At 44.5% G+C, this 26200-nt stretch overlaps 1 protein-coding gene and 1 long non-coding RNA gene across 2 annotated transcripts; one reads left to right on the top strand and one right to left on the bottom strand.

Moving 5' to 3' along the window:
* Positions 1 to 246: 246 nt before the first annotated feature.
* On the bottom strand, positions 247 to 24895 carry LIX1L (limb and CNS expressed 1 like). The gene is made up of 6 exons (XM_008264538.4): positions 24501 to 24895; positions 17644 to 17807; positions 11605 to 11745; positions 3192 to 3287; positions 2752 to 2829; positions 247 to 2411 (listed from the first exon to the last, which is right to left on the bottom strand). Exons 1-6 carry the CDS (start codon positions 24790 to 24792, stop codon positions 2169 to 2171), a joined length of 1014 nt encoding a protein of 337 aa, XP_008262760.2. The 5' UTR covers positions 24793 to 24895; the 3' UTR covers positions 247 to 2168.
* On the top strand, positions 2308 to 11515 carry LOC103350076 (uncharacterized). The gene is made up of 3 exons (XR_011390471.1): positions 2308 to 2446; positions 2694 to 2913; positions 11376 to 11515. It is a non-coding gene; the product is annotated as an uncharacterized lncRNA (long non-coding RNA).
* Positions 24896 to 26200: the final 1305 nt, after the last annotated feature.

Raw genomic sequence — 26200 nt, 5'->3', positions numbered from 1 at the left:
CATATGTATAAGTTTAAGCCCCTATCGTGGGTAAGGTATGGAATAGGTAGAGTTGAAGAGAAAGGGCCTGGAACAAAATCCTTAAATGTTTGGGTGAGGAGAGGCAGGTTGCCATTCCCTAGCATTACTGTCTTATTTCTACCACTTAAAAAATACTAATAAAAGTAATTTTGTAGTATAGATGTGAAAGAATGGAGCCATTTTAGAGCTCCTCTGTTACATGTCTCAAGAAAGACTCGATCTGGCTCACTAGACCAAAATCTATTTTTAATTGTTAATTGTATAAAATTATACATATAAAATACATAGAAAGTACTAAAAAGAGTAAAATCTTTGACACCAAAAGAGAACATAATCAGGGAACAATTTTTCTCAAGTTCTTTGATAAAAGCATAGACATTTGGTAAAAACTTATTGCTTACTGGTTGGTATTTGAGAAAAAGAAAATAAATCCAGAAGGTGCAAAGACAATTCTTTCCATAACTTGCCCCCTTAACACTTCTTTTCCCAGAGAAAGGGGCATAGGAGAAACTGGAGTGTTTCTGGTTTCTGGATTATAAATATCAATTAAAACAGACACACCTATTATTTAATGACAGCACCTCTACCCCCAACCCTACATGTGTTTCATGGAATACAAAGATGGGGCTATGGAGACTTCCAGGAAGCCCCTTTCAAGCAGTAACACAATTGTAGCTGGTTTCCTTACCTCTGATCCCACATGTACCGATCACCAAGATGATTTCAAAGCAAGAAAGCTGCCTTTCAATCTTGCCTCTAATATGGAAGAGCAAACTGTGGCCTGTTTCCTAACCTCTTTCTAAAGCAAAGTCTGTATAATCATTAAGTGGAAAGTCCACTTAATTACAGGAGCATTTAACTTCACAAGTTCAGTTTAGGAAATGCACTCAGCAACAAAGTTCTGTAAGGGAGATCACAGAGACAAGGGAAAAACATATCTTAGACCTCCAAAAGCATTCTCCAAAAAGAGCCATCATCCAGATCATTCCTCTCTTACATCACCCCAGAGAATGATATTAAAAACACAAACAGTTGATCATTGATTCTTCTTTCTTCTCCTCAGTCTCCCAAGATTCCAGTCAGAAGTGTTGTAGTATCAAACTCTCATCTAATTCTGATCAGCTCATGCTCTAATGATCAATGTAGAGGAAGAAGAACAGAGAGAAAGCAAGTGAGAATCTAAGGTGCATGTATCTAACATAGTAAACATAGCAACACAGAGGGAATGTGCAGAGAGATTTTGGCTCTCATTCACCAAATAAGGCAGACAGTGCTTCCAAAGAGCAAAACGTTGGGAGAAGGGAAATATGTTTTTGCTTTCTCCAAATCTCAGCTGGCAGGAAGGTCTAAATACAGGGTTTAACTAAGTTGAGTGAGCAAGGGAGAAGTGAAAAGGGAATATTGACAGATAATCAGTTTCAGCGTTGACCCCTTCCTATTGTAGAGTGTATCCAGAACTCTGGATTACTGGCACAGTATAGATGTGCCCCAGAAGCGAATTAGGCAGTAAACCTCTACAAATCATGTTTACAGTTCCTTTCTTGTTCCTGGGCAGTTTCTCAGGAGTGATTTGAAAATAAGAAGTCAAATCTCCACTTCCTTCCTAATAAGGTAAGGAAGTCTCAAAACAAAGTAGCATTTGGAGGCAGATAAGAAGCAAGGTAGTGGCAGGGAGGGCAGGACTTTCAGGCAGGCCCAGCTGAGGATTAACCAAAGCTAAGGCTTCATGTTTGTTGGAGTCCAGAAGCAAAGAGGAATGAGGGTGAGGGTGGAGCACACAGTCATTCAGGCTACCTGTTATTTTTAAAGGAGGCATGAACCCTTGTCAATCATTGTGCTATGGAAATGATTACACAGCATTAACATGGAAGTTTAAGAGCCAAGAAAGCTCCAAAGACAGGCTGCTCTTTCCCACGAAGTGGAGACGAAATGTTTCAAATGAAACTACATCCCCAAACTGGAAGTTAACAAAAAGGGATCTCTTAGCAAATAGGAATCCAGATGTAGAATTTATACATATACATATATATATAATCTATATTTTAAAGTATAAAATTGAGAAAGTATATACAGAAATCATCCTACGTCTTAGAAAGGAAACATACAAAAAAGGGCCTGGAGAGGATGGGGAGTAGGCGGGTGCACGCCTAGCAGTTGGAGGAATGCATATTGCCCAACTGTCCAGCAGCCAGCATGAGGATATCTTTCTTCTCCTTGTGAAAGCGCAGCTCCTTGCCTGCCAGCCGGGCTTCATCCAGCTCCCGCTCAGTGGAGGCCAGCTCTCTGGACAGTGCCCCTGGCACACTCTGCTCTCGGCTCACCCAGTCCAAGGCCATTTGGTGGCGAATATCATCATCTAGGGCCCGGTGCGAATAATGAGCCAACACCTCCTAGTCGGGGAAGGAATGTGAAGATTACGGAGAAGGTAAAAGTTCATATCATACCACATTGGCCCATTGGGGACGAGAAACTCATAGCTTTGGAGTCAGAACTAAAGTCAGCACCGCAGTTTCCCAAGGAGACACTTCACAGAAACCTCCAGGTGGGGGAAACACGGTAGCAAGCAAATCACAGTCATCATCTAAATAGGAAACATCACAGGAGTGAAGAGGGTATGTAGGTAACGATCCATATATTCATAATCTGATAACCATATGCCTACTTATTCCAAGATAGCAGCCACCTCAACATAGTCCTTCGGCTAGACCCTGCAACCGTAAGATCTCCTACCTGCCGAGAGCACTGCCTTTCTCTCATGGCCTTGAGGCTGCCATTCCAGTGCAGCAGCTGGAAGACTGTCATCAGCTCCTGGGGGAAGGAGATTGAAGGACCAAGACAGTGATTTTATATTGGCAAGCTGCATCTGAATGACGTGGGGGACCTTTTACAAAGGTATTGTGGAAGCATCTCTCACCACCAACTCTGATAGACCCTTGGGGGAAGAAAGGTGTTTATATTTTGAAAAATATTCTAACAAGGGAGGAATTAATAGGAAGTATGATATATATTTTATATTATATATGACATATTATATATGATATATGATATATATGTATATATGTTATATGTATGATATATCATATATGTTATATATGATATAATATATGATATGTTATATAATATATATATATATAATGTTATTAGAGCCACGAAAGTAAGTGAAACAGTACCTGGAACTCTAGCATTGACTTGCCCTTGTTGGATTCCAGCATAAATCGGAAGGCACCGATCCCTGTATTTGGATTGTCTGCTTCCTCCCTGTTGCCCTGGTAACAGAAGAGAGGAAAAGAAAAATAGATTTTGGATCAAGATTTTCACCTCCAGTAGCACTGTCCAATAGGAATATGGTATAAGCCACAAATTTAATTTTAAACTTTCTAGTCACCATACTAATATAAATAGATAAAATTAATTTTAATAATATACTTTATTAACCCAATAAACTCAAAATATTTTTCCTCACTGTAATCATAAAAATATTAATGGAATGTTTTTTAAAAATATTTTTATTTTTATTTTCTTTCTCTCTGTCTCTCTCTCTCTTACTATCCACTCTGCCTGTCAAAAATATTTTTATTTTATTTTTATTATTTTATTTATTTGAAAGAGTTATATATATAGAGAGAGGTCTTCCATCCACTAGTTCACTCCCCAAATGGCCACAACCAGGCCAAAGCTTGGAGTCAGGCGCCAGGAGCCAGGAGTGTCTTCTGGGTGTACCACATGGGCATCCTCTGCTGCTTTCCCCAGGCCCCAGGGAGCTGGATAGGAAGCAGAACAGCCAGGACACAAACCTGCCCCATAAAGGATGCTGGCATCAGCAGCTTTACCTACTACCCCATAGTGCTGGCCCCCTAAAGCACATTTCATTTCAATTCATACTTGCCACATTTCAAGCGCTTCGTGGCCATATGTGGCTAGTGTCTATTCTCTTGGTCAGCAAAGACCCACAGGACCCCAGAGTAATCATGCATTTTAAAATATTTTATTTACTGGGGCTGGCATTGTAGCACAGCAGGTTAAATTACCACCTGCAAGGGGGCCGGTGCTGTGGCATAGCAAGTAAAGTGGCCACCTGCAGTACCAGCATCCCATATGGGTGCTGGCTGGAGTCCCGGCTGCTCTACTTCTGATCCAGCTCTCTTCGATGGCCTGGGAAAGCAGTAGAAGATGGCCCAAGTCCTTGGGCCCCTGCACCCACGTGGGAAACCTAGAAGAAGCTCCTGGCTTCTGGCTTCAGATCTGGCACAGCTCTGGCCATTGCGGCCATCTGGGGGAGCAAACTATTGAATGGAACACCTCTCTCTCTGCCTCTGCCTCTCTGTAACTCTGCCTTTCAAATAAATAAATAAATCTTTTTTTTTTTAAGTTATGACCTGCAACACTGGTATCCCATACTGGAGTGCCTGTTTGAGTCCCAGCTACTCCACCTCCAATCCAGCTCCCTGGTAAAGCACTTGGGAAAGCAGTGGATGATGGCTCAAGTTCTTGGGCCCCTGCCACCCACATGGGAAACCCAAATAGAGTTCTTGGCTTCTGGCTTTGGCCTGCCCAGCCCTGGCTGTTGCAGGCATTTGGGGAGTAAACCAGCAGATGGATGGACGTTCTCTCCCTTTCCTTGTTGTTCTGTATAAATAAATAAATAATAAATTTTCAAATAAATAAATTTTTAAAAAAGTTTATTTATTTATTTGAAAGTCAGAGTTACAGAGAGAGAGAGAGAGAGGGAAGAGGATAGAGAGATCTTGTATCCACTGGTTCATTCCTCAAATGGCTGTAACGACCAGGGCTGGGCCAGGCCAAAGCCAGGAGCCAGGAGCTTCCTCAGAGTCTCCCATGCAGGTGCAGAGGCCCAATGACTTGGACCATCCTCCACTGCTTTCCCAGGCACATTAGCAGGGAGCTGGATTGGAAGTAGAACAGCTGGGACTCAAACCAGAGCCCATATGGGATGCTGGCACTGCAGGCTAGGGCTTTAACCTACTGTACCACAGTGCTGGCCCCTAAATAAATATTTTTAAAAATTAAAAAATAAAAAGGAATCAGTAGGAGCCATAATAATGAGAATGTCTAGGCAGCATTTTGACTTCCTAGCCATTTGTTTACTATGTATGCTGTAGTTGTATGACCCAGCAGGTGTATAACTACTATACATTGTCCTACTTTCAAGCCTAGCATGTTCAAAAAACAATAGAAGTTAAGAGTGTGAACTGGAACTATTACTAGTCATAATTACCTTATAGGATTGTTTTGAGAATTAAATACTTTTTTTAAGTTAAAAAAGAATGAAAAAGAGATACATGTGCTCTAAAACCTACAGTGAGGGGTTGGCTTTTGGTGTGGTGGTTAAAATGCCACTTGGGACACTTGCATCCCATATCAGAGTACCTGGGTTCAAGTCCTGGCTCCACTTCCAATCCCAGCTTCCTGCTGATGTCCACCTTGAGAGGCATAAGATGACAGCTTAAGTATATGTGTACCTGCCACCCACATGGGAGCCCCAATTGAGTTCCAGACTCCTGGCTTTGGCCTGGCCCAGTCCAGCTATTGTGGGCATTTAGGGAGTGAAACAGTGAATAGATCTCTCTCTCTCCTTTCTCTCTCTCTCTCTCTCTCTCTCTCTCTCTCTCTCTCTCTGCCTTTCAAATAAAGTGAAACCAATAAATACAAAATAAAAACTTCAGGCAATTCTAAAGTAAATGCATTATTAGCCTCACCTTCGTATACAGTATACAATCATATATAATCTAAATCCATTCTGGTACTGGCTATGGTTTGGTGACATTTGGTGGTGGTTTTCCTCTCTGGTTTATATACTGTGGGTAATTTCAAATCTTGGGTTTGGCTGGAACTTCCAAAACAGGGTATCTCCTAGTTTACTGATGACTCTTTTGTCAGCCTAATCTAGGAAGAGGGGGCCAGGAGACTGCCGGGAACGTAGTAGTCCTGCTCCGTCCTGCTTTCTGAGAAGCTACCTGCTCTTTCTAGCCATTTCCACATATACTCACACCCCAACGTAAGAATTGGTTCTGTACTCTGAGAGAAGGACTAGGGTAGAGGTCAGAAGCCAATCAGATTGGGGCCGGCACTGTAGCATAGTGGAAAAAGCTGCTGCCATTCTGTATGGGCGCCGGTTTGAGACCCCAATGAAGCTCCTGGCTCCTGGCTTCAGCATGTCTGAATGAACCAGCAGATGGTGGCCGACGCCGCAGCTCACTAGGCTAATCCTCTGCCTTGTGGCGCCAGCCGCAGTGCGCCAGCCGCGGCGGCCATTGGAGGTTGAACCAACGGCAAAGGAAGACCTTTCTCTCTGTCTCTCTCTCTCACTGTCCACTCTGCCTGTCAAAATAAATAAATAAATAAATAAATAAATAAATAAATAAAATAAAAAATAAAATGAACCAGCAGATGGACAGTCTCTCTCTCTCTCTCTCTCTTTTTTTTTTTTTTTTTTGACAGGCAGAGTGGACAGTGAGAGAGGGAGAGACAGAGAGAAAGGTCTTCCTTTTGCCGTTGGTTCACCCTCCAATGGCTGCCACGGCTGGTGCGTTGTGGCTGGCGCACCGCGCTGATCCGAAGGCAGGAGCCAGGTGCTTTTCCTGGTCTCCCATGGGGTGCAGGGCCCAAGGACTTGGGCCATCCTCCACTGCACTCCCTGGCCACAGCAGAGAGCTGGCCTGGAAGAGGGGCAACCGGGACAGAATCTGGTGCCCCGACCGGGACTAGAACCCGGTGTGCCGGTGCCACAAGGCGGAGGATTAGCCTAGTGAGCCGCGGCGCCGGCCCAGACAGTCTCTCTCTTTCCCTCTCCCTCTTCCTCTCCCCCTCTCTTTGTAACTGCCTTTCAAATAAATAAATCTTAAAGATAAGAAGCCAATCGGATTATATCCAAATTCATTTTATTGTAGAAAAGTAAAGATCAGCAAGGAATTAGAAATAAAAAGCTGGAGGGAAGGAAAAATGTAATCTTCAAAATTGGGCTTTAGGGCTCCGAGGAAAATAACCATTTATTTTTGTCTATAATTGTTCAATATGATGCCTTATTCACTACCTTCCAAACTTTTTCATGACATGGCACATATAAAATAATGATTTTATCTGTACAGCCAATGAGGCCATATGGAGAAAGCTGCTGGTACCCACAGGAACTTTGGGCTGAGAAGTCCATCTGTGCCAGGACTTGCCCATCTGCTGATCTGATGGAGAGGATCGACCTCATGGTCCACTGATAGCCTATTCGAAGTATCTAAGAATGGCATGTCCTACCAGTTGGGAAGCTACCAGTTAGGAAGCCATACTCCCACATCTAACATGGTTAAACCAACACATCTATTCAACAAACATTTATCATAGAATACTTGGTAAGTGAAAGGATTACTAGAATATAATTGGAAATAAATTAGAGATAATTTAACCCAACTGATCTATTTTACAAATGCAAAAGACAAACTGAAGCTAAGTGATTTGTCAAAAGACAGAGTACAATATTGTGCCAGATTCAGAACCTTTAGGAACCAAGGCTAAGGGACTGGCATCGTGGCACAGCGGGTTAAGCCGTGCCTGCGACTTGAGCATCCCATATGAGCGCTGGTTCAACTCTTGGCTGCTCACTTCTGAGGCAGCTCCCTCCTAATCTGCCTGGAAAAGCAGCAGAAGGTGGCCAAAGAGCTTGGGGGCCCTGCCACCCACGTGGGAAACCTGGATGGAGTTCCTGGCTCCCGGTTTGGCCTGGCTCAGCCCTGGCCATTGCAGCCATTTGGGGAGTGAACCAGTGTATGAAAGATCTCTCTCTGTGTCTCTTTGTGACTCTGCCTTTCAAATAAATAAAATATACCTTTTTAAAATAAAAAAAAAAAAGGTAGAAAGCCAAGAATGGGAGCATTACCCTTTATCCATGGCTAAGCCCAAATGAATATTATTCTGAAGAATTGGAATTCTACTGGGAAATTAATGAGAAATCCATTATTTCTCAGTTTTGGGGGTTAATCAAAAAGAAGCAGTGGCATGGGAGAAATAATAATTTACATTTCTTAGACACTTTATAATATACACTGCTTATGACAGACCTGAGATTTCTTTCCTTTTTCCTTCCTACACCCTTAGTGTAGTATCCTTAGTAACCACCATCTCCTACATGCCTCAGAGGAGACTGAATATGGCTCAGCTCCAGAAAGTAAATTTGCTAGTAATTTGTTCTTCTAACATTTTTTATTCATTTATTTTTATTTATTTGACAGGAACAGGGATAGAGAGACAGACAGACAGAGGTCTTCCATCTGCTTGTTTACTCTCCAAATGCCCAAAACAGCCATGGCTGGGCCATGCTGAATCCAGGAACCAGGAACTCTACCCAGGTCTCCCACATGAATGGCCCAACCACTTGAACCATTCCCTGCTGCCTCCCAGGGTGTGCATCAGCAGGAAGCTGGAATTGGAAACAGAGTCAACATTCAAACTCAAGCATTCCAGTATGGGACACAGGAATCCCAAAGCAGTGTGGCATCTTTTTTTTTTTTTCTTAAGATTTTATTTATTTGAGAGGCAGAGATACAGAGAGAGAGAGAGAGACGGAGACATGGAGAAAGGTCTTCCATCTGCTGGTTCACTCCCCAAATGGGCACAACAGCTGGAGCTGGGACAATCCAAAGCCAGGAGCCAGGAACTTCTTCCAGCTCTCCCATGTGGGTGCAAAGGCCCAAGCACTTGGGCCATCTTTCACTGCTTTCCCAGGCCATAAGCATAGCTAAATTGGGAGAGGAACAACCAAGACACAACCAGCACCCATATGGGATGCTGGTGCTGCAGGTGGAGACTTAGCCTACTATGTCACAGTGCCAGCCCCCAGTGTGGCATATTTAACTACTGAACCAAACACCAGCCCCAGAAATTTGTTTTACACTGGGAATTCTGAGAAGCTGAATGGAGGTCTGCTAGGGAGTTTCTGGGAAAGAACTCTTTACTACTAACTAGAAACACTAGAAAATATAGTCTCTGTCTCTGAACGTAGGTATGTTTATATTGAGTGTCTGAAAATCTGCAGCCAACTTGTACCCTGACGGCACTGAGCCCAAGGAAAAAGTCAACATCTAGAAGAAGGCTGTGTGGAGAGATGGAAATAATCTAAGCCAGTAGATAATGATGTACTTGATCCATGGAATCAATCAGCCCTGAAATTTTCTCTATTTCTGAACTTCCTGTCATATTGGATAATACATTTCCTTCCTTTATTTATTAAGTCAATTCAAAGTAAAATATTCTGTTATTTGCATCCAATGGCATCTAAACAGACAACATGTGCTAAGTGCTTCAGTATATTATATTTTTTATTTAGCAATCCTATTGAAAGCAATCCCATTCTGCAGATGAAGAGACTGAGACTTAATGCAGTAGCTTCTGCAGTTACACAGCTAGTAGAATCATAATTTCTTTTTTTTCTTCTTCATTATATGCTTTATTGAAGACAAAAGTCCCAAAACACATCCACTACCCCCCAACCACTAGTAGGCAGAGTCTTCCTTCATGTAGCCATGTCTATGGGTATCCCAAGATATAGTTCTCTCCTCAAACATTTCATCTCAACTATAGAAATGGAGCTGCAAAGGGTATACAAAGATAAATGAGATTTTCTTGCCATTGTCTAATACAAACACTTCGGGTGACTCAAGAAACATGAGTAACAAGGAGTGAGAACTATGTAATTAACGAATGGAATGTCTGTTACCTATGTTGGAATTGGCACCTCTCTGACAAAATCAGTTTGTGTGGACATGAGCACATGGAGAAACATGTGCCAGGTGGTAGAATCATAATTTCAATACGTGCTCCTAAGTACTACACATCCTGCTTTTTAATAATCCAAACTGATGATTCATTTTACAATACCACGAGGTGATTGAAGAAAAGCAAATGTACTTTCTCAATTTTAACTTTTTTTTTTTTTTTTTTTGACAGGCAGAGTGGACAGTGAGAGAGAGAGACAGAGAGAAAGGTCTTCCTGTGCCGTTGGTTCACTCTCCAATGGCCGCCGCGGCTGTCGCGCTGCGGCCGGCGCACCACACTGATCCGATGGCAGGAGCCAGGTACTTATCCTGTCTCCCATGGGGTGCAGGACCCAAGTACTTGGGCCATCCTCCACTGCACTCCCTGGCCACAGCAGAGAGCTGGCCTGGAAGAGAGGCAACCGGGATAGAATCCGGCGCCCCGACCGGGACTAGAACCCGGTGTGCCGGTACTGCAAGGCGGAGGATTAGCCTAGTGAGCCACGGCGCCGGCCATTTTAACTGGTTTTAATATAAAAGTATTTGGGGCTGGCATTATGACATAGTAGGTAAAGCCACCACTTGTGACACCGGCATCCCATATGGGCACTGGTTTGAGTACTAGCTGCTTCACTTCTGACCCAGCTCCCTGCGAATGTGCCTGGGAAAGCAGTGGAAGATAGCCTACATGCTTGGGCTCCTGTATCCACGTGGGAGACCTGGAAGAAGCTCCTGGCTTCCACCTGGCCCATCCCAGACATTGCAGCCATTTGGGGAATGAACCAGCATATGGAAGACTTCTCTCTTTGTCTCTACCTCTCTCTCTCTCTCTCTCTCTCTCTCTCTCTAACTATGCCTTTCAAATAAAAAAATGTTACATATATATATGAATATATATATGTGTATGTATTTTTATTCCCTACAGATGCTATTGATTGGGGCAAAAAGATAATAGGAGAAAAATGGATCGTTCCTAAGTAACATAGTAAAGCCAGTATATTTTTAAATATTTATTTATTTGAAAGGGAGAGAGAGAGAGATATCTTCCATCTGCTGGTTCACTCCCTAAATGCTTGCAATAGCTAGTGGTGGGCTATGTAAAAGCCAGGAGCCAGGAACTCCATCCTGGTCTCCCATATGGGTAGCAAGGGCCCAAGAACTTGGGCCATCTTCCACTGCCTTTCCAGGCACATTAGCAGGATGCTGGCTGGAACTGGAGCAGCTGGGACTTAAACCTGCACTCTGCCATGCAATACCGGTGCTATGGGATGTCAGTACCTCAAGCAGCAGCTTAACCTACTGTGCCACAAGGCCAGCCACGCCATTCTTACCATGTGTTCTTTTAAAAAAAAATAAACAAAATTTTCCTATCCATTCCTGAAAAGGAAAAAGACCAAGCCACTGCATTGGAAAGGGGTTAGTTATTAATGTCATATAGTAATAGAGTCAGGAGACATATGACCACAAAAACAATCATAATAAAGGAATAGTCAGGGATAAGGTTTTAAACCAAAATTGGGAAAAGCAAAATTCAAGTTCAATTTCCATTTTGGGATAGCTCTAAAATTCCATAATTCTTGAATTAAAATTTTCTAGATATCAAAGACATACAATCAAAGAAACAAAACAAAACAAAAAACCCTACAAACCCACATACAGAATTACAGCCTGAGATACATGGACCTTGTGACATGCAAGATTGACAGAGGAAACAGAAAGAACAGACACGGAGACAGGTAAGAATGCATGGGTATGCCCCAGGAATTTACAAGATTTCCCAATCAGCCACTTCTCCCACCCCCACCCTCCTTTCCAAATGACTTACGTTGAAAGATGCCAGGGCCTCCGAGACACTCTTCTCAATGAACTCATCAGTGATTCTTCGCGAAGGATGTTCGTTAAACACAGAGTTCATTAACGCAATCTTCGCAGCACTCCGCCGAGCCTCAGCTTTAGTGGGGCAAAACTAGGCAGAGGGGAGAGAGAACATAAATCCCGAGTGTAATTGAAAAGCAAGGATCAGTGGGAAAGAAACACTCGAAATAGAAGACAGTTGGACATTCTTCAGGGGTGGGGAAACTTTTTCTGCCAAGGGCCATTTGGATATTTATAACATCATTCACAGGCCATACAAAATTGTCAGCTTAGAAAACGAGCCTGCTATAGATTTAGTGATTTCTGAGTCCTGCCTGCAGTTGCCTTGGCAGGGCCAGATCAAATGATTTTGAGGGCCTTATGTGGCCTGAGGGCTGGACGTTCCCCACCCCTGCTTTAGACAAATCAGTTGTATTTGACACACTTTCCAAAGTCTTTAACTGTAACATGGTTGGGATGTTTGGAAATATAACTTTGATTCAACATCCTGAAGTCATTAAGGAACTGGAGACAGCTGTAGCTCATTCCAAATTGAATGCAGAATAAGGAAAGGCTGCTGAAGTCAGCATATTATCACTGGACGTGAAAAATACCTCTGCTTAAACTGTCAACGGAATTAATTACTCAAAAGCCAGACTCTGGCCAGCTTGTGAGAAATTTGTAACTTGTTTCCTTGGTCTGTGGACAGGCAAGGTTGTTTGGCTTCAACTAGATAACCCGTGATTAAAACAGAGCTGTACTGGGGCCAGCAAAGCTGCCACCTGCAGTGCCTGCATCCCATATGGGCGCCAGTTTGAATCCTGGTTGCTCCTCTTCAGATCCAGCTCTCTGCTGTGGCCTGGGAAGGCAGTGGAAGATGGCTCAACTCCTTGGGCCCCTGCAAAAACGTGAGAGACTGGAGGAAGGTCCTAGCTCTTGGCTTCAGATTGGCCCAGCTCCTGCTGTTGCAGCCATTTGGAGAGTGAACCAGCAGATGGAAGACCTCTCTCTCTTTGTCTTGACCTCTCTCCCTCTCCAATTCTTCCTTTCAAATAAAATAAATCTTTAAAAAAAAAAACCAGAGCTGTATCTAGGCTGCTTCTGCAGAGGCCTCTATTCTCTCTTACATGCACCCATCTGGTATTCTCAGCCTTCACTTTAAAAATAAGTATTTATTTATTTGTTTGAAAGGCATAGTTACAGAGAGAGAGCGAGAGCGAGAATATCTTCCACCCACTGACTCACTCTCCAAATGGCCACAAGAGCCAGGGCTGGGCCAGGTGAAGCCAGGAACCAGAAATTCCATCGGCATCTCTCCCACACAAGCAGGAACTTAAGTAGCTGAGCCATCATTTGCTGCCTCCCAGGTGCATGAGCTGAGAGCTGGGTCAGAAGCAGAGTAGCCAGGTTTCAAACCAGCACTTCGATACGGGCTGCTGATGTTGTGACAAAACCTGCTGTGTCACAACACTGGTCCTGGATTTCACTTTTAGTTCTGAGCAGGCAATTTCTCCAGTAATGTAATGAGCCAAAGAAGCTATCTCTGAACAAGGTCTAAGTTGAAGCCAAAGAAGGAATTCATTGTCATTGTCTTTTTTCCTCTCCAGTGAAAGCAAGGAGCAGAAGGGTATTTAGGGGAAGGAAAACTGAGTTGAGGAATGCAAAGAAAAATAAAAAATTAATCCATTTACATTATATCTAACATAGGTACCTTGGAACAAGCCTGATTTTTCAGAAGTCTTAAGTCATTCAACCTCAGAGCCCTAGCCACCACAGTATTCCTTCATAACTCAGCTTTATTGGCTGCCTCAAAGGTCTCTGTGCCCTTTGCCATTTATGATCAAGATTAGAAGAAAGTGAAGTTGCAGTCAGGGGTGGCATTTGGTGTAGCAGTCAAAGTGTTGCTTGGGGCACTCCCATTCCGTATCTGAGTGCCAGGGTTCGAGTCCTGGCTGCACTCATGATTCCAGCTTCCTGCTAGTGAACACTTAGGAGGGAGCAGATCACAGCTCAACTACTTGTCCCTGCCATCCACATGGGAGAGTAGGATGGAGTTCCAGGCTCCTGGTTTCAGCCTGGCCCATCCCTCGCTGTTCAGGGCATTTGAGAAGTGAACTAGCAGATAGAAGATTTCTCTGTCTCTTTCTGTATATCTGCCTTTCAAACAAGCAGAAGTTAAAAGATGAAATTAAAAAGTTGACTAGGATATGTTCACTACTTAACCATCCTTACTCTCATTAATTCTTAATTTCCTTTAGCTGACATTTTCCTCTGAGACAGGATATGGAGTTTGATGCACTAACCCTAAATTTTCTTGCTCCTAAGGTTCCTCCAGTTCTACGTCTCTTGCGCTAGTCTGCTGCCTACTTTGTAGTGCTGTTTCTGAAAAAGCCATTTGTAAAAAAATAACACTGGAGAAATTTCACCTGCCAAAGTGAACCTAAAAGATACAGGCTAAAATTGGCCACAAATAGATACTTCAGGAAATAGAAATAAAATTACTAAACTGCTTCAGTTATGGGCTACATCATAAAATTATCAAATTATGGTAATTATCAATAATTGTGATGAGTAAAAGAAGGGAAAGACTTTATTCTCAAAGAAGAGAAAGCAAAAACATGAGTCATCCTGGGTATATATTTATTTCTCAAATAGCTAATATTCTGAGGGCAAAAGTTTGGTTTTCTGATTTTGATATGGGCCTAGGTGTCTTAACACCAGGTTCTTGTCCCCCATCGAAATAAGAATACAAAGCAGAGGCATACAGTGACAAGGGAGAATTTATTTAAAGGAGAGAGCGGGAGTGACACATATTGATGTGGGCTGCCCTACAGAGTCGCCTATGAATAGAGAGATGAGAGAGAAAGAGGTAGTCAGAGATGGGTCCTCAATAGGAATCAGGAACAAAAGAGGGTGCCTAATTCCAGTCTCTCCAGTCTCTTATGAGGGAGGGGATGGTACCTTAATTGAACAAACAAACAGGGTGGGATCTTAGCATGCATTACGCTTTCTGGGATTTTTATGGTGCCTCCACATGGAATTTAACTTCCATGTGGTCATCGTACTATCTCCCCCTTCCTGGTCCTGGATGAGACACAGGTGCATCCTGGGATGATAGGCATGTTAGATTGACAGGTGAGGGGTAAAATTACAATGCAGGGCTGGCAAAAATTCTAGCTCACCTACTTCTATCTAACTCCCTGCCTTGCTCCCCCATATCAACTTGAGATGAAGCTTTCATGGGACTATTTCTGTCTGACACAGGAACTGATCTGCAATGGCTCTCATTCATGCAACAGATTGTCTACTACATGCTGAGTGCTGACTGCGGTGGTAGCAATTTAATACTGAACAAGAAAGAATATAGACATACTCTAAAGACACTTTTATGGAGTCTTGTTTCCACTGTAAGAGACAGTCAGTTATAACTTGTTATAATAAGTGATCTGATAGGGGAAGTTTAAGGTACTATGGAAGCACATAGCAGGGGTTCTAATCTTATCTAAGGGTTACAGGAGCCATTTGGGAAACTGAAGAGGTGTCTATTATCTTCTTTAAATTCCTATTCAGACTCCTAAATTGACATTTCAAAAGATTGCTTTCCTGTTGGCAAGGTAAAAAAAAAATCCATTTTTAGCAGTTAGCACCATGGCACAGTTGGTTAAGTTACCACCTTCGATGCTGGCATCCCAAATCCAAACAGTGGTTCAAGTCCTGGCTGCTCCACTTCTGGTCTAGCTCTCTGCTAATGTACCTGGGAAAACAGTGGAAGTTCTTGGGTCCTTGCTGCCCATATGGAAGACCAGGATGGAATTCCAGGCTCCTGGTTTAGACCTGGCTCAGCCTGGGACATTGTCTCCATTTTGGGAAGTGAACCAGCAGATGGAAGATCTCTCTCTCTCTCTCTCTCTCTCTCTCTCTCTATTACTCTGCCTTTCAAATAAATAAAATAAATCTTTAATGAAAAGGGTGGAGGGAGGCGTTGTGGCATAGCAGGTAAAGCCACCACCTGCAGTTTGAGTCCTGGCTGCTCCACTTCTGATTCAGCTCCTTGCTATAGCCTGGGAAAGCAGTAGAATATGGCCCTGGGCCCCTGCACCCACCTGGGAGACCCAGAAGAAGCCCCTGGCTCCTGGCTTCAGATTGGCCCAGCTCCAGCTGTTGCAGCCGTCTGGGGAGTGAACCAGCAGATGGAAGACTTGCCTCTCTCTCTGCCTCTGCCTCTCTGTAACTCTGCCTTTCAAGTAACTAAATAAATCTTTAAAAAAAGGGGGAGGGTTGCCATTATGGGATCCTGAGAAATTACTATGAACTACTGTTAATATTAAAGATGGATTTTTAAAAGATCTATATCATTTATTTGAAAAGCAGAGTGCCAGAGAGAGTGAGAGAGCGAGAGTGAGAGCAAGAGCAAGAGAGAGAGAGAGAATCTGCCATTCTCTGGTTCACTCCCCAAATGGCCCAAACAAACTGGACTGAGAGATGGAAACCAGGAGCCTGGTACTGCCATCCAGGTCTCCCATGTGGATAGAAGAGGCCCAAGTACTTGGGTCATTTTTTCTGCCTTCTCATGCACATTAGTAGGGAGCTGAATCAGAAGCAGAGCAGCCAGGACTCAAACTGGCACTCTGATATGGGATGCTGGCATTGGAAGCAGGCTCTTAACCTGCTGAGCCAGAACACTGGCCCCAGCAATCATTGTTTTCATCATGATAGGTCATATCATTGTAGAATGTTAGTAGTAAAGATTTAAGAAATAACGTCCATGTGGTAGATGGGGGAACTGAGGTACAGAAGAGTTACCTGGCTTAACCCCTTGGCCATCAGGGAAAATAAAAATTTAGATTCCTACCACACATAGTCCTTCCCCTTTGATCTCCTAGAGTTCAAACATTGCTTTCTTTTCCTCTTTTTTCTTTAATGTATTTATTTGAAAGGTAGTTACAGAGAGGCAGAGAGAGAGGAAGAGAGAGAGAGAGAGAGAGAGAGAGGTCTTGCATCCACTGGTTCACTCCCCAGACGGCTGCAACAGCTGGAACTGTGCTGATCTGAAGCCAGGAGCCAGGAGCTTCTTCCAGGTCTCCCACGCGGGTGCAGGGGCCCAAGGACTTGGGCCATCTCTCACTGCTTTCCCAGGCCGTAACAGAGAGCTGGATTGGAAATGGAGCAGCCAGGTCTTGAACTGGCACCCATATGAAATGCCGGCACTGCAGGCGGCGTCTTTTACTGGCTACACCATAGCACTGGCCCCACATTGCTTTCTTTAGCAATTGCCTATAAAAGGGTACTGGCAGCAAGGAATAGTGTTCTTTATCCTCAAGAAAGAGATGGCAGAAAGGAAGTTAGAACGCAGAACATGGGTTGAGCGCTGGCAGTGTGATATACTGAGCAAGGCATATCCATAATTTCTTTTTTTAAAATGAAGCTTTTTTGTTTTGTTTTAAGATTTATTTATTTATTTATTATTTGAAAGGCAGAGTTACAGAGAGGCAGAGGCAGAGAGAGAGAGGTCTTCCATCCATTGGTTCACTCCCCAAATGGCTGCAACAGCTGGAGCTGTGCTGATCCGAAGCCAGGAGCCGGGAGCTTCTTTCCAGTCTCCCATGGGAGTGCAGGGGCCCAAGGACTTGGGCCACCTCCTACTGCTTTTCCAGGCTATAGCAGAGAGCTGGTCAGAAGTGGAGCAGCTGGGACTTGAACTGGCACCCATGTGGGATGTCAGCACAGCAAGTGGTGTCTTTACCTGCTATGCCACAGCTCCGGCCCCCTATCCATAATTTCTCAAATTCAAAGTGGGTTTGAAGTTTTGCATGCTGAAAGAAATGCATGCTACTGAGGTTCTTCTCTGGTCAAATGAGCCTCAGATGCTTGCCAGAACCATTTATCCAGAATTGACTTAGGTCCTCAAATATGTGATTTCACACAGAGATTTCATGGTCAAAGTGATAGAAAAAGCCCTTTATTATCCCCTAAGCTCTCCTCTTTGCTATTGCCACCTCACAACTCTTACCTGGAAACTCCCAAAGCAACTTCCCCCAGGCAGGGTGACATAACAGACATAGGGAGGGCTGTTGGAGGGAACCATCTCATAAACCACTAGCGCCCCATTCTTCAAGTCAGCCCCACGGGACTGCTTCATCTGCCAGAATTCCTGAAGTGCCTCCACCACATTCACTACAAAAAGAGAAGACATCAGCCATTAGAACACCTCAAATGGTGCTGAACTTCAATACTTACCTGCAATCTCTACCTATTTTGTGTTCCTTAGCAACCTATCGTCTTTCTTTCTTTCTTTTTTTTTTTTTTTTTTTTTTTTGACAGAGTGGACAGTGAGAGAGAGAGACAGAGAGAAAGGTCTTCCTTTGCCATTGGTTCACCCTCCAATGGCTGCCATGGCTGGTGCACCGTGCTGATCCGATGGCAGGAACCAGGTACTTATCCTGGTCTCCCATGGGGTGCAGGGCCCAAGGACTTGGGCCATCCTCCACTGCACTCCCTGGCCACAGCAGAGAGCTGGCCTGGAAGAGGGGCAACTGGGACAGAATCCGGCGCCCCGACCGGGACTAGAACCTGCTGTGCCGGCGCCACAAGGCGGAGGATTAGCCTAGTGAGCCGCGGTGCCGGCCTACCTATCGTCGTTTAAACGAATAAAAACCTAGACTGTGATGAACTTAATTTGCATTCAACCTGCCCTCCTCTCTCCCCTCTCTGAGTTCACGTTTTGGTCAGACCTAGACACCAAAAGAGCAGTAAGCTCTTGTATGAGTAGGAATTCACTAGGTAAGAAGTGAGACAGTAGTTTTCTGAGCATAAGGAACAGTATGTACAGAAGCTCTGACAGCAGGGAGCAAGGTGAATAAAATGACTGAAGGCCACTGTGGCTACAAAAGAGGGAATAAAGGGGAGAGTAATGTGGGATGGAGTTGCATTCCCTAGAAACAAGACTAGGGGATGGGGGTAGTGGAGACAGCTTTGCAAAAGGAGGCAGGACCAAGTAGGACCACGTTAGTCTCTTGACTTCAGCCTAAGGCACTGGGGAAGCAGCTGAAGGATTTTAAATGGGAGGAGGTATGAGATCAGTTTGACTTGGAAAGGATCATTTTGACTTGAAAATCTCAAAAGATTTCAAATAGCTGTAACTGAAGCCTCACAACCATAAATTACCACACATGCTCTTCAGTGTCTTGCAACAGGACCACTGTCCTACCCTTAATTACAACAACTCACTCATTCTTTTATATTGCATTAGCTCAGGTTTATCACGAAGACACCAAGATGGGAAAGTCATGAAAGATTTACAGCAGTGGAAGTAGGAGAGGCCAGGGACGGCCTTCAGATTACAGCAAAGGTCTGACACCTGTGGGAAAGAGAGATGGAAGAAAGTTTGGATTTGAGAGTCTCAGACTGTAGTGCAGTTCCCAGAAAGCTTTGGCCTAGTAGGAAACCCTCATGCCAAAGGCATCCAGCATCCCACCAGGATGTGTCTGCCTTAATATTCCCACGGTGTTCAGCCATTGGCTGAGAACAGCATACGGGAAACGTGACCTCAGTGCAAATGTGGAATGGACCCAGAGAAGGCAACAGCTAGGCTGGTAGTTATGCTCCCTGAAGCAGGAAAGTTGAATAGCCCATTTTCATGGCTGCCACACACACATTAACCAAAAATATGAACACTTGAGAGGTGGATGGCTCCATTCTAGGCATTAAGGATGAAGAAAAAAAAATCAACAAACAAACAAATACCACAGTCCTTGCCAGCAAGGTGATCAAAATGTAGTGGTGCATAGTAACAGTTTTCTCGCCTGCTCAGCAGCCCCTGGGCACCCCATGTACCCACTGAGAGTTTGAAAAGCAGCGTAAGTTCTTTCTAATGTCCTATATTTAACTGACTTTAGAATGTTTATTCTCTTATTAAAAGACAGCATGAAAAGGAAACACTCTTTCCCACCATTGGTTTTGGCAAGGGCTCTTCAAAGGTCACACCGCCCAGAAAACTTAGCCATTGTCGTTGTTTCCACTGAGATCTTTTCAGTGCCAGTTCCCTCTTTGAGACAATCTAGCACAATGCACTGGCTGACAGCTCCCCTGACAGCCAAACAACGGGGAGAACTGTGGGATAAAGAGGAAGGGGGGAGACCACCATAACTGGGAAAGTCCTATTTGAAACCATAGGTCTACCCCACATCCAGTTAAATCTCACTTGGCACAGAGTTACAGGACTATTTTTTAATGACTGCTCAAAGCCAAAGGAAATGGAGAGTTCTGCTTCAGAAATGTGAATATGAAATGAGACATTGAGAAAGTGGTCCAGAAAAAAGCAATTAACCGTGATCTGCATCTGAAAATGCTCATGGACTTTTTCATTTTTAGAGCTGGAAGGAACTTCAGAGATTATCTGGCCCCACTTTAAGCTACGGAAGGACAAAGGACTTGCTAGGGGTCACAGGGCTGTGACAGAGTTTGGGATATGGATCTAGATATCCCGAGGCCAATGTTCTCTCCAATCTGGGGATCTCAATCCAGGGCCCAAGATGCAGTCCATGACTGAGCTTCACAGAGGCTCACGAGCCCCCTAAAACTGTTGAGTAAAATTGTGTGTGTGCATTTGTGTGTGTATGAATATTTGTACATGGTGAGCGCACAGCCCAGCGTTTTTATCTGATTTTCAGTGAGGAACCATGAATATAATCGTTTACAAACAGATAAAGAACAGTGAGTTAGGAGACATACGCATATACGACAGCTACATTTGTTTTCTGGAAGTCTCTGACAGATGCAGGTCTGAAAGGGACAAGAAACACCAAGGTAGTTCATAATGTTTAAGTGTTTGCACCGTTATGTTGAACAAGAACAAAAATGAGCATAGTTTGACTTTTACCCTTAGGAGATAAAATAATAGATGAATGTCTACATGGAATGAGATAATCTGTCCATCAGAATAAAAACACTAAACCAACACATTAAACTATGGTCAAAACTTTATATCATATGAATTAAATACAATTTTGTGGTGAGGGAGCAGAGATAATGAATAGAAGGTGAAATTGAGTGGTAAGTAAAAAGACTCCCCCTGATCATAAAGGATGTTGGGAACAGGCTGGCCCAGGTTACTTCACATTTTTATGACCAAGAGAGAAGCCATTATTATGGCAATATTTCATCTGATAGTTCGAATTCTAGTTGTTAGAGCATATCCATGAACAGCCCACAGTGCACAGTCTTTTTGGAAGGGAGGGAGTAACAGTGACCTTGGGGAGGACAATTGTAGGCTGAATAAAACCTCCTGCCAAACTGTCTAATATCCTAATCTTCAGAACCTGTGATGTTACCTTATACGGCAAAGCCTTTGCAGAGTGTTTAAGTTAAGGAATCTGAGTTGGGGAGTTTATCCTGGATTTTCTGGATGGGCCCTAAATGCAATCACAAGTGTCCTTATAAAATGAAGTCAGATTTAACAAAACAAAAAGGAGCAGGCATGAGGCAGAGATCTCTACCACAGAGGCTGAGTTTGGAATGATATAGTCATGAGCCAAGGAATGCAGGCAGCCACCAGAAGCAGAAAGAAGCATGGAACAGATTCTCCCCTGGAGCTTCTGGTGGGGGGAGGGGGACACATGACTGCAGATACCCTGATTTTCACATAGTGATGCTGATTTTGCACTTCTGATCTCCAGAACAGTGAGAGAATAAATTTCTTTTGTTTCAAGCCACTGATTTTCTAATGGTTTGTTACAGCAGCCACAGGAAACTAATATAGGGATTAATTCACATTTCCAAAAATTGGAAATATTGAGACCAATTAATTTAATTCCAGTCACAGGAAAAAAAAACCCTGTGATTCTGAGGAAAAAAAAGCAACTAAACAGAAAACACTACACAAGGTTCATTTGTTCAACCTAGTGGACTAGCTGGGCAAAATCTCCAATCATGAAGCCATACTATAAAATAAAGTGAGAGCAATAATCCCCAAACAATAGGGCTGAAGACTACAAGGGCAAGGAAAGTGATTTGCTCAATCACGCCAGTTTATGAATTGCCAGATGTCAAATATGAGAAGGGGACTACATGTCAATGAGGGGGCAAAGGAAATGGTGAGGCTAACAAAGCCTATCATACATACACTTCAAAATGCATAGCAATAGCATCTACTTGTTGAGTACCGTGTGCTGCACATGCTGCATTCATTATCTCATTTAATCCTCACAAAACTATCAAGAGATGTATTATAATACTGATCTGTACAAAAGCAAACTATTTCAGAAACAAACCAGAAGTAGCAGAACCAAGATTTAGAGACATTTATTGGTCTCAAAGCCAGCCTTCTTTCTTCTGTACTATCCTGCTTTATTGCACCATTAATTTTCACACATGCTCTATTTAACAGAATATGAGCTCCATCGAGGTAGGGACTAACTATCTGTCTTGTTTACCATGTAACTGGTGATCAATAAATATTTGGTAAATGAATGGAACAGATGAGGCATAGAGATTAAGCAGTTTCTCCAAGATCACACTATTTAACAGGGCCAGGCACTCTTGATTCCAAATCCTATGCAATATAAACTGACGGAAGATCCTACAGCATACTGAGCTGTGTACTTATCCTGGATGGGTGGGAGTGGGGAAGAGATAAACACAAACAGGTGAAACAACAGAACAGTTTTGCATATAAATGTTGAAATCCTCTATGAGAGATGGTAAATCTAAAGACTTTGACTGGAAAAGTTAACTCGGAGCAGTCAGGAAGAAGCTGAAGGATGTGAATTGAAGATGATGTGGTAAAGCATTGCTGGATCTGGGAATGGTTTGGGTGGAGACCAAAGTAAATTGTATTCTCGCAAATCCCATGCCATCAGTCACAAGGGTATGTGGGTATGTGCCAGTGGCAGCTTTGCCTATTAATCAAAGCGGAATAAATGATTCCATGTGGAGAAGGGCTTCTGAGCCAAATCGGCAGAGATTTTGCTTGCCTGAAGCTGAATTATCTGCCAAACTCTCCTCAAGGACTGGCTGGGTACCCAGGCTGGAAATGAGAACTTCAACAATAATGAGCCAGACTGTGAGAGGAAGTGGGAGGTTGGAGGAGAAAACCACCAAGGTCTGAAGCCTGACCGATTGCTTTCTGTCAGCACAGTCCCCTCATTCCCTCAGCCCTGCTAAGGAAATGAGAACGTTTTTACAGAACACTCGGTGTGGAAGCAAAGCCACAGGCTCTCCAAGGAGCACAGACAAGCGGTCTGTGCCCAGAGTCAGGAGAGCCTTCCTGGGTCTCAACTTAAACAGACCTGAAGGAGCAGGAGAGTACCTGGTGGCAGTTCTAGCCCATAGCCTTCTTAACCCTAGGATTTGAGTAGAAAAAGAACTATATTTCCTTATGATGAATTTCTGAATCCTAACCATTTGTATCCTTAGTACCTAGCAAGGCCCTTGCCCCAAAGCAAGATTTCAAATTCTATGAGGAATCATAGACAATTAATGAATACATCACTAGGCACATAAAGAAAAGTGGATCTAAAAATCAGTTTTTATTGAAATCTTTGAGTTTACGCCATCTGGGTTTACGAGTGGGAGGAAATAAATGTGTTTCTTAAGGAAATTTGACCCAACAAGTTTGATATAAGAATTATTTTTAAATATCCAGTAAGTATCAGTTGAAGTGGCTCAGTTAATCCCTATCATAATCTTTGAGGAAACTAAAGCACAGGCATTAAGTCCCTTCGCCCAGAGATATAGCTGGCCAGTGACAGAGATTTCCAAAGCCTATGTGTGCTCTTTTCACAACACTTCCCCCCTCCCCCAAAAATAAAAAACAGTTATTGTCTATAGAGAAAGCCCTGCAACCCTTTTTATTGTTAAACTAGAAAGTTAAAGATACAGTCAGTCACTTCCAGGTCAGGCAGGACCTGGTCCATCAGACACAAGAGATGTCTTCAAAATCCCAGACTTAGATCCTGGCTCCCACACCCTCCACTATGTATTCCTTGTCCCTTATGCTGTAAATCTGGAACTCCAACCCAACAGGAAACTCTACATTGGTTAAACAAAAACAACAAAGAAAACCCTCACGTGCCCTTTCCCAGAAATTAGGCATCTTCAAGATGATGATTTCTAACCGAAATGGAGTTTCTACCTGGCTCCTTTCCACGGAATTTAACATCGAGAGAGAGAGCCAAGACCTGGAATTTATCCTCCGTTCCTGGGCTAGGGCCAGACAGACAGAGAGACCAGAGTTGTGAGGCCCCCATACTAAAAAAGACATCCAAGTACTAAGTCACAGGAAGCTGCTGTGGGCTCAGTGGGACCGGGCCAGAAAAAGGCACAATTCTTTGGGAGCAACTTGTGAGGGCACCCCCTAACTCCCCAGCAAATCTGAAGTTAGAAATTCCAGAGTGAAGGTAAGTACGTGAAGAATTAAACAGTCAGGATGAAGGAAATGGAGTTCAGGAATCGCCGAGATGGCAGAAGAAATGCTGAGGGCATATGGATGAGAAAGTGCCTTGAATCTGAGATAAAGGACAGGATCGCACACAATGGGGACTGCTTCGCAGAGGTCAAGAAATGTGAAGGCATTAAGCTACAGCAGGAATTCCATTTCTGAAGAGAAAGGTTGGGAAGAAAGGATTGTTTCAAATAAAAAAAAATTGGGGTCCCTGGAGAATATATTAATAACCCGATGAAGGGGAGGGGTGGAAGGTTTAAATGTGTGTATTGTGCGTTTGTGCATGTGCGTCTGTGCAGCCCAGAAGGAAACTCCCCAAAAGGAAATGCGTGTGGGGACTCCACGCCAGGAAAAGCGATCCGGAGGGCTGTGAGAGCGGGGCCCCTTTTCGGAGGGTGTCCCGCAGGAGGCCAGACCCGCAGACTCACCTCGGCCATAGCCCTGCGTGTGCTTGGCGAAGCTCCTCACCACCGCCTCCACGGCCTCCCGCAGCACCGCGGGGCTGCCGGCGGCGCCGGGAGGCAGGGGCAGCCCCGGGGCCCCCGACAGGAGCAGCGGCGGCGGGGGCGGTGCGGGGGGCGGCGGGGCCGGTGGGGGCCCCGCCGGGGGTGTGGCGGCGGCAGCCGCAGCCCCAGTCACTCCGGGCCGCAGCGCTCGAAGAGTACCCCTCCCGCCGGTGCCCACTCCAGGCTGCAGCCGCTGAGCTCGCATCGTCTCCATCCCGGCTGCCAGTGGAGTAGCGGCCCGGAGCCTGCCAGCCTGGCGAGCTAACGGTCCCAGCCACCCTCGTCAGCAGCGCCCGGGGACTGAGGGCGGTGCCGGGGCCCCGCCGCCAGGCAAGTGGGGGCGGGGACGACCCGGAGCTCATGCCAATCACTAGCGAGGGGCGGGAGGTGGAGGGCTCCGGCTCCTCCATAGGCGAGTTATTGAGGAGGGTGGGGGTACTGAGAACCAATTGCAAAGAGAAAAGGCGATACCCTGTACAGAGGAGAAGCGGAGCTCGGGCGCGACTTGGGGAATCTGGTGGCGGGTACTAGAAAGCCGGCCAGATCCGTGGGCGGGACTTGAGAAAAACACAGGCCTGGATGCAAGACCCGGGAGAGCTGCAGACAGAGAGGATTCGCAGAGCTCGTCGGTCGGATCACTTTGTTTTTCTAATGTAGAAGAGGAAACGGGGGCGGGGGGGGCTCAGAGAAGTGATGTAATTTGTCCAAGATCACAGGCAATTGGTGGTGGAGCTACAGCGAGGAACGGTATCGACATGTAAGGAGCAAATTCGTGCAATGTATTTTGGTGCATTGTCTTATTTAATAAGCACATTCACTAGCTAGAATTCATTATTTTACAGATAAGAAAATTGGTGCTCAGGGAGGCCAGGTAAATGGCCCAAAATTAAGTAACTAGGGTGTGGCGGTTGGGGGGGGGGTCTCAAATACGTGTTCGGTTTAAAATTTATTTAACTGAGAGAGCGAGAGAGAGAGCTCGTATCCACTGGTTCACTTTCCAAATGCTCACAATGGTTGGGACTGGCCAGCTGAAGCCTGGAGCTGAGAACTCATTGAGGATCCCCAACGTGGGTAGCAGGAACCCATTCTGTTATCCATTATAGCAACCTCCCCGGTTCTACATTAGCAAAAAAACTGGAGTCAGAGCCAGGGCCAAGTGTCAAGCCTAGGCACTCCAGTATGGCATGGGTGTGTCCCAGCTGCAAGGCTAAACACCTGCCCAATGTAGGTGTTCCAAGTCCCCCTGTTTTCATCATGTCACTATGCCACATTGTTGTGTAATTTTCTGGTTTCACCTGTTCTAAATTGGGAGAGGGAGTAAGAGAGCAGAATGGATGGCCCCCAACCTCCTATGTGAGTGCAAGTTAGAAATACAAGGAAATAAAGCAAACTGAGAAATCCAGAGAGCAGATTAAGAAAAGTACTCTTGGGGCCGACCCTGTGGTGCAGATTCAAGCCCCAGCCTGCAGTATCGGCATCCCATATAGGCGCTGGTTCAAGTTCCGGCTGCTCCACTTCCCATCCAGCTCCCTGCTAATGTGCCTGGGAAAGTAGCAGAGGATGGCCCCTGTACCCATGTAATAAGAATGGGGGCTGGCGTTGTGGCTTAATGGGCTGTTGCA

Source organism: Oryctolagus cuniculus, chromosome 7 (genome assembly GCF_964237555.1).
Source record: "Oryctolagus cuniculus chromosome 7, mOryCun1.1, whole genome shotgun sequence".
In the NCBI taxonomy this organism is placed as follows: Eukaryota; Metazoa; Chordata; class Mammalia; order Lagomorpha; family Leporidae; genus Oryctolagus; species Oryctolagus cuniculus.
The sequence above is the reverse complement of the archived record's forward strand: the minus strand, read 5'-3'. Positions and strand labels throughout refer to the sequence as shown.

Excerpts from the sequence above, each read along its gene's own strand:
- LIX1L (XM_008264538.4), bottom strand. The coding sequence starts at position 24,792 with ATGGAGACGATGCGAGCTCAGCGGCTGCAGCCTGGAGTGGGCACCGGC. Across the intron at positions 3,288-11,604 it reads AGGCCCTGGCATCTTTCAAC|GGCAACAGGGAGGAAGCAGA; the intron begins GTAAGTCATTTG and ends TTCTGTTACCAG. Across the intron at positions 2,412-2,751 it reads AAAGGCAGTGCTCTCGGCAG|GAGGTGTTGGCTCATTATTC; the intron begins GTAGGAGATCTT and ends TTCCCCGACTAG.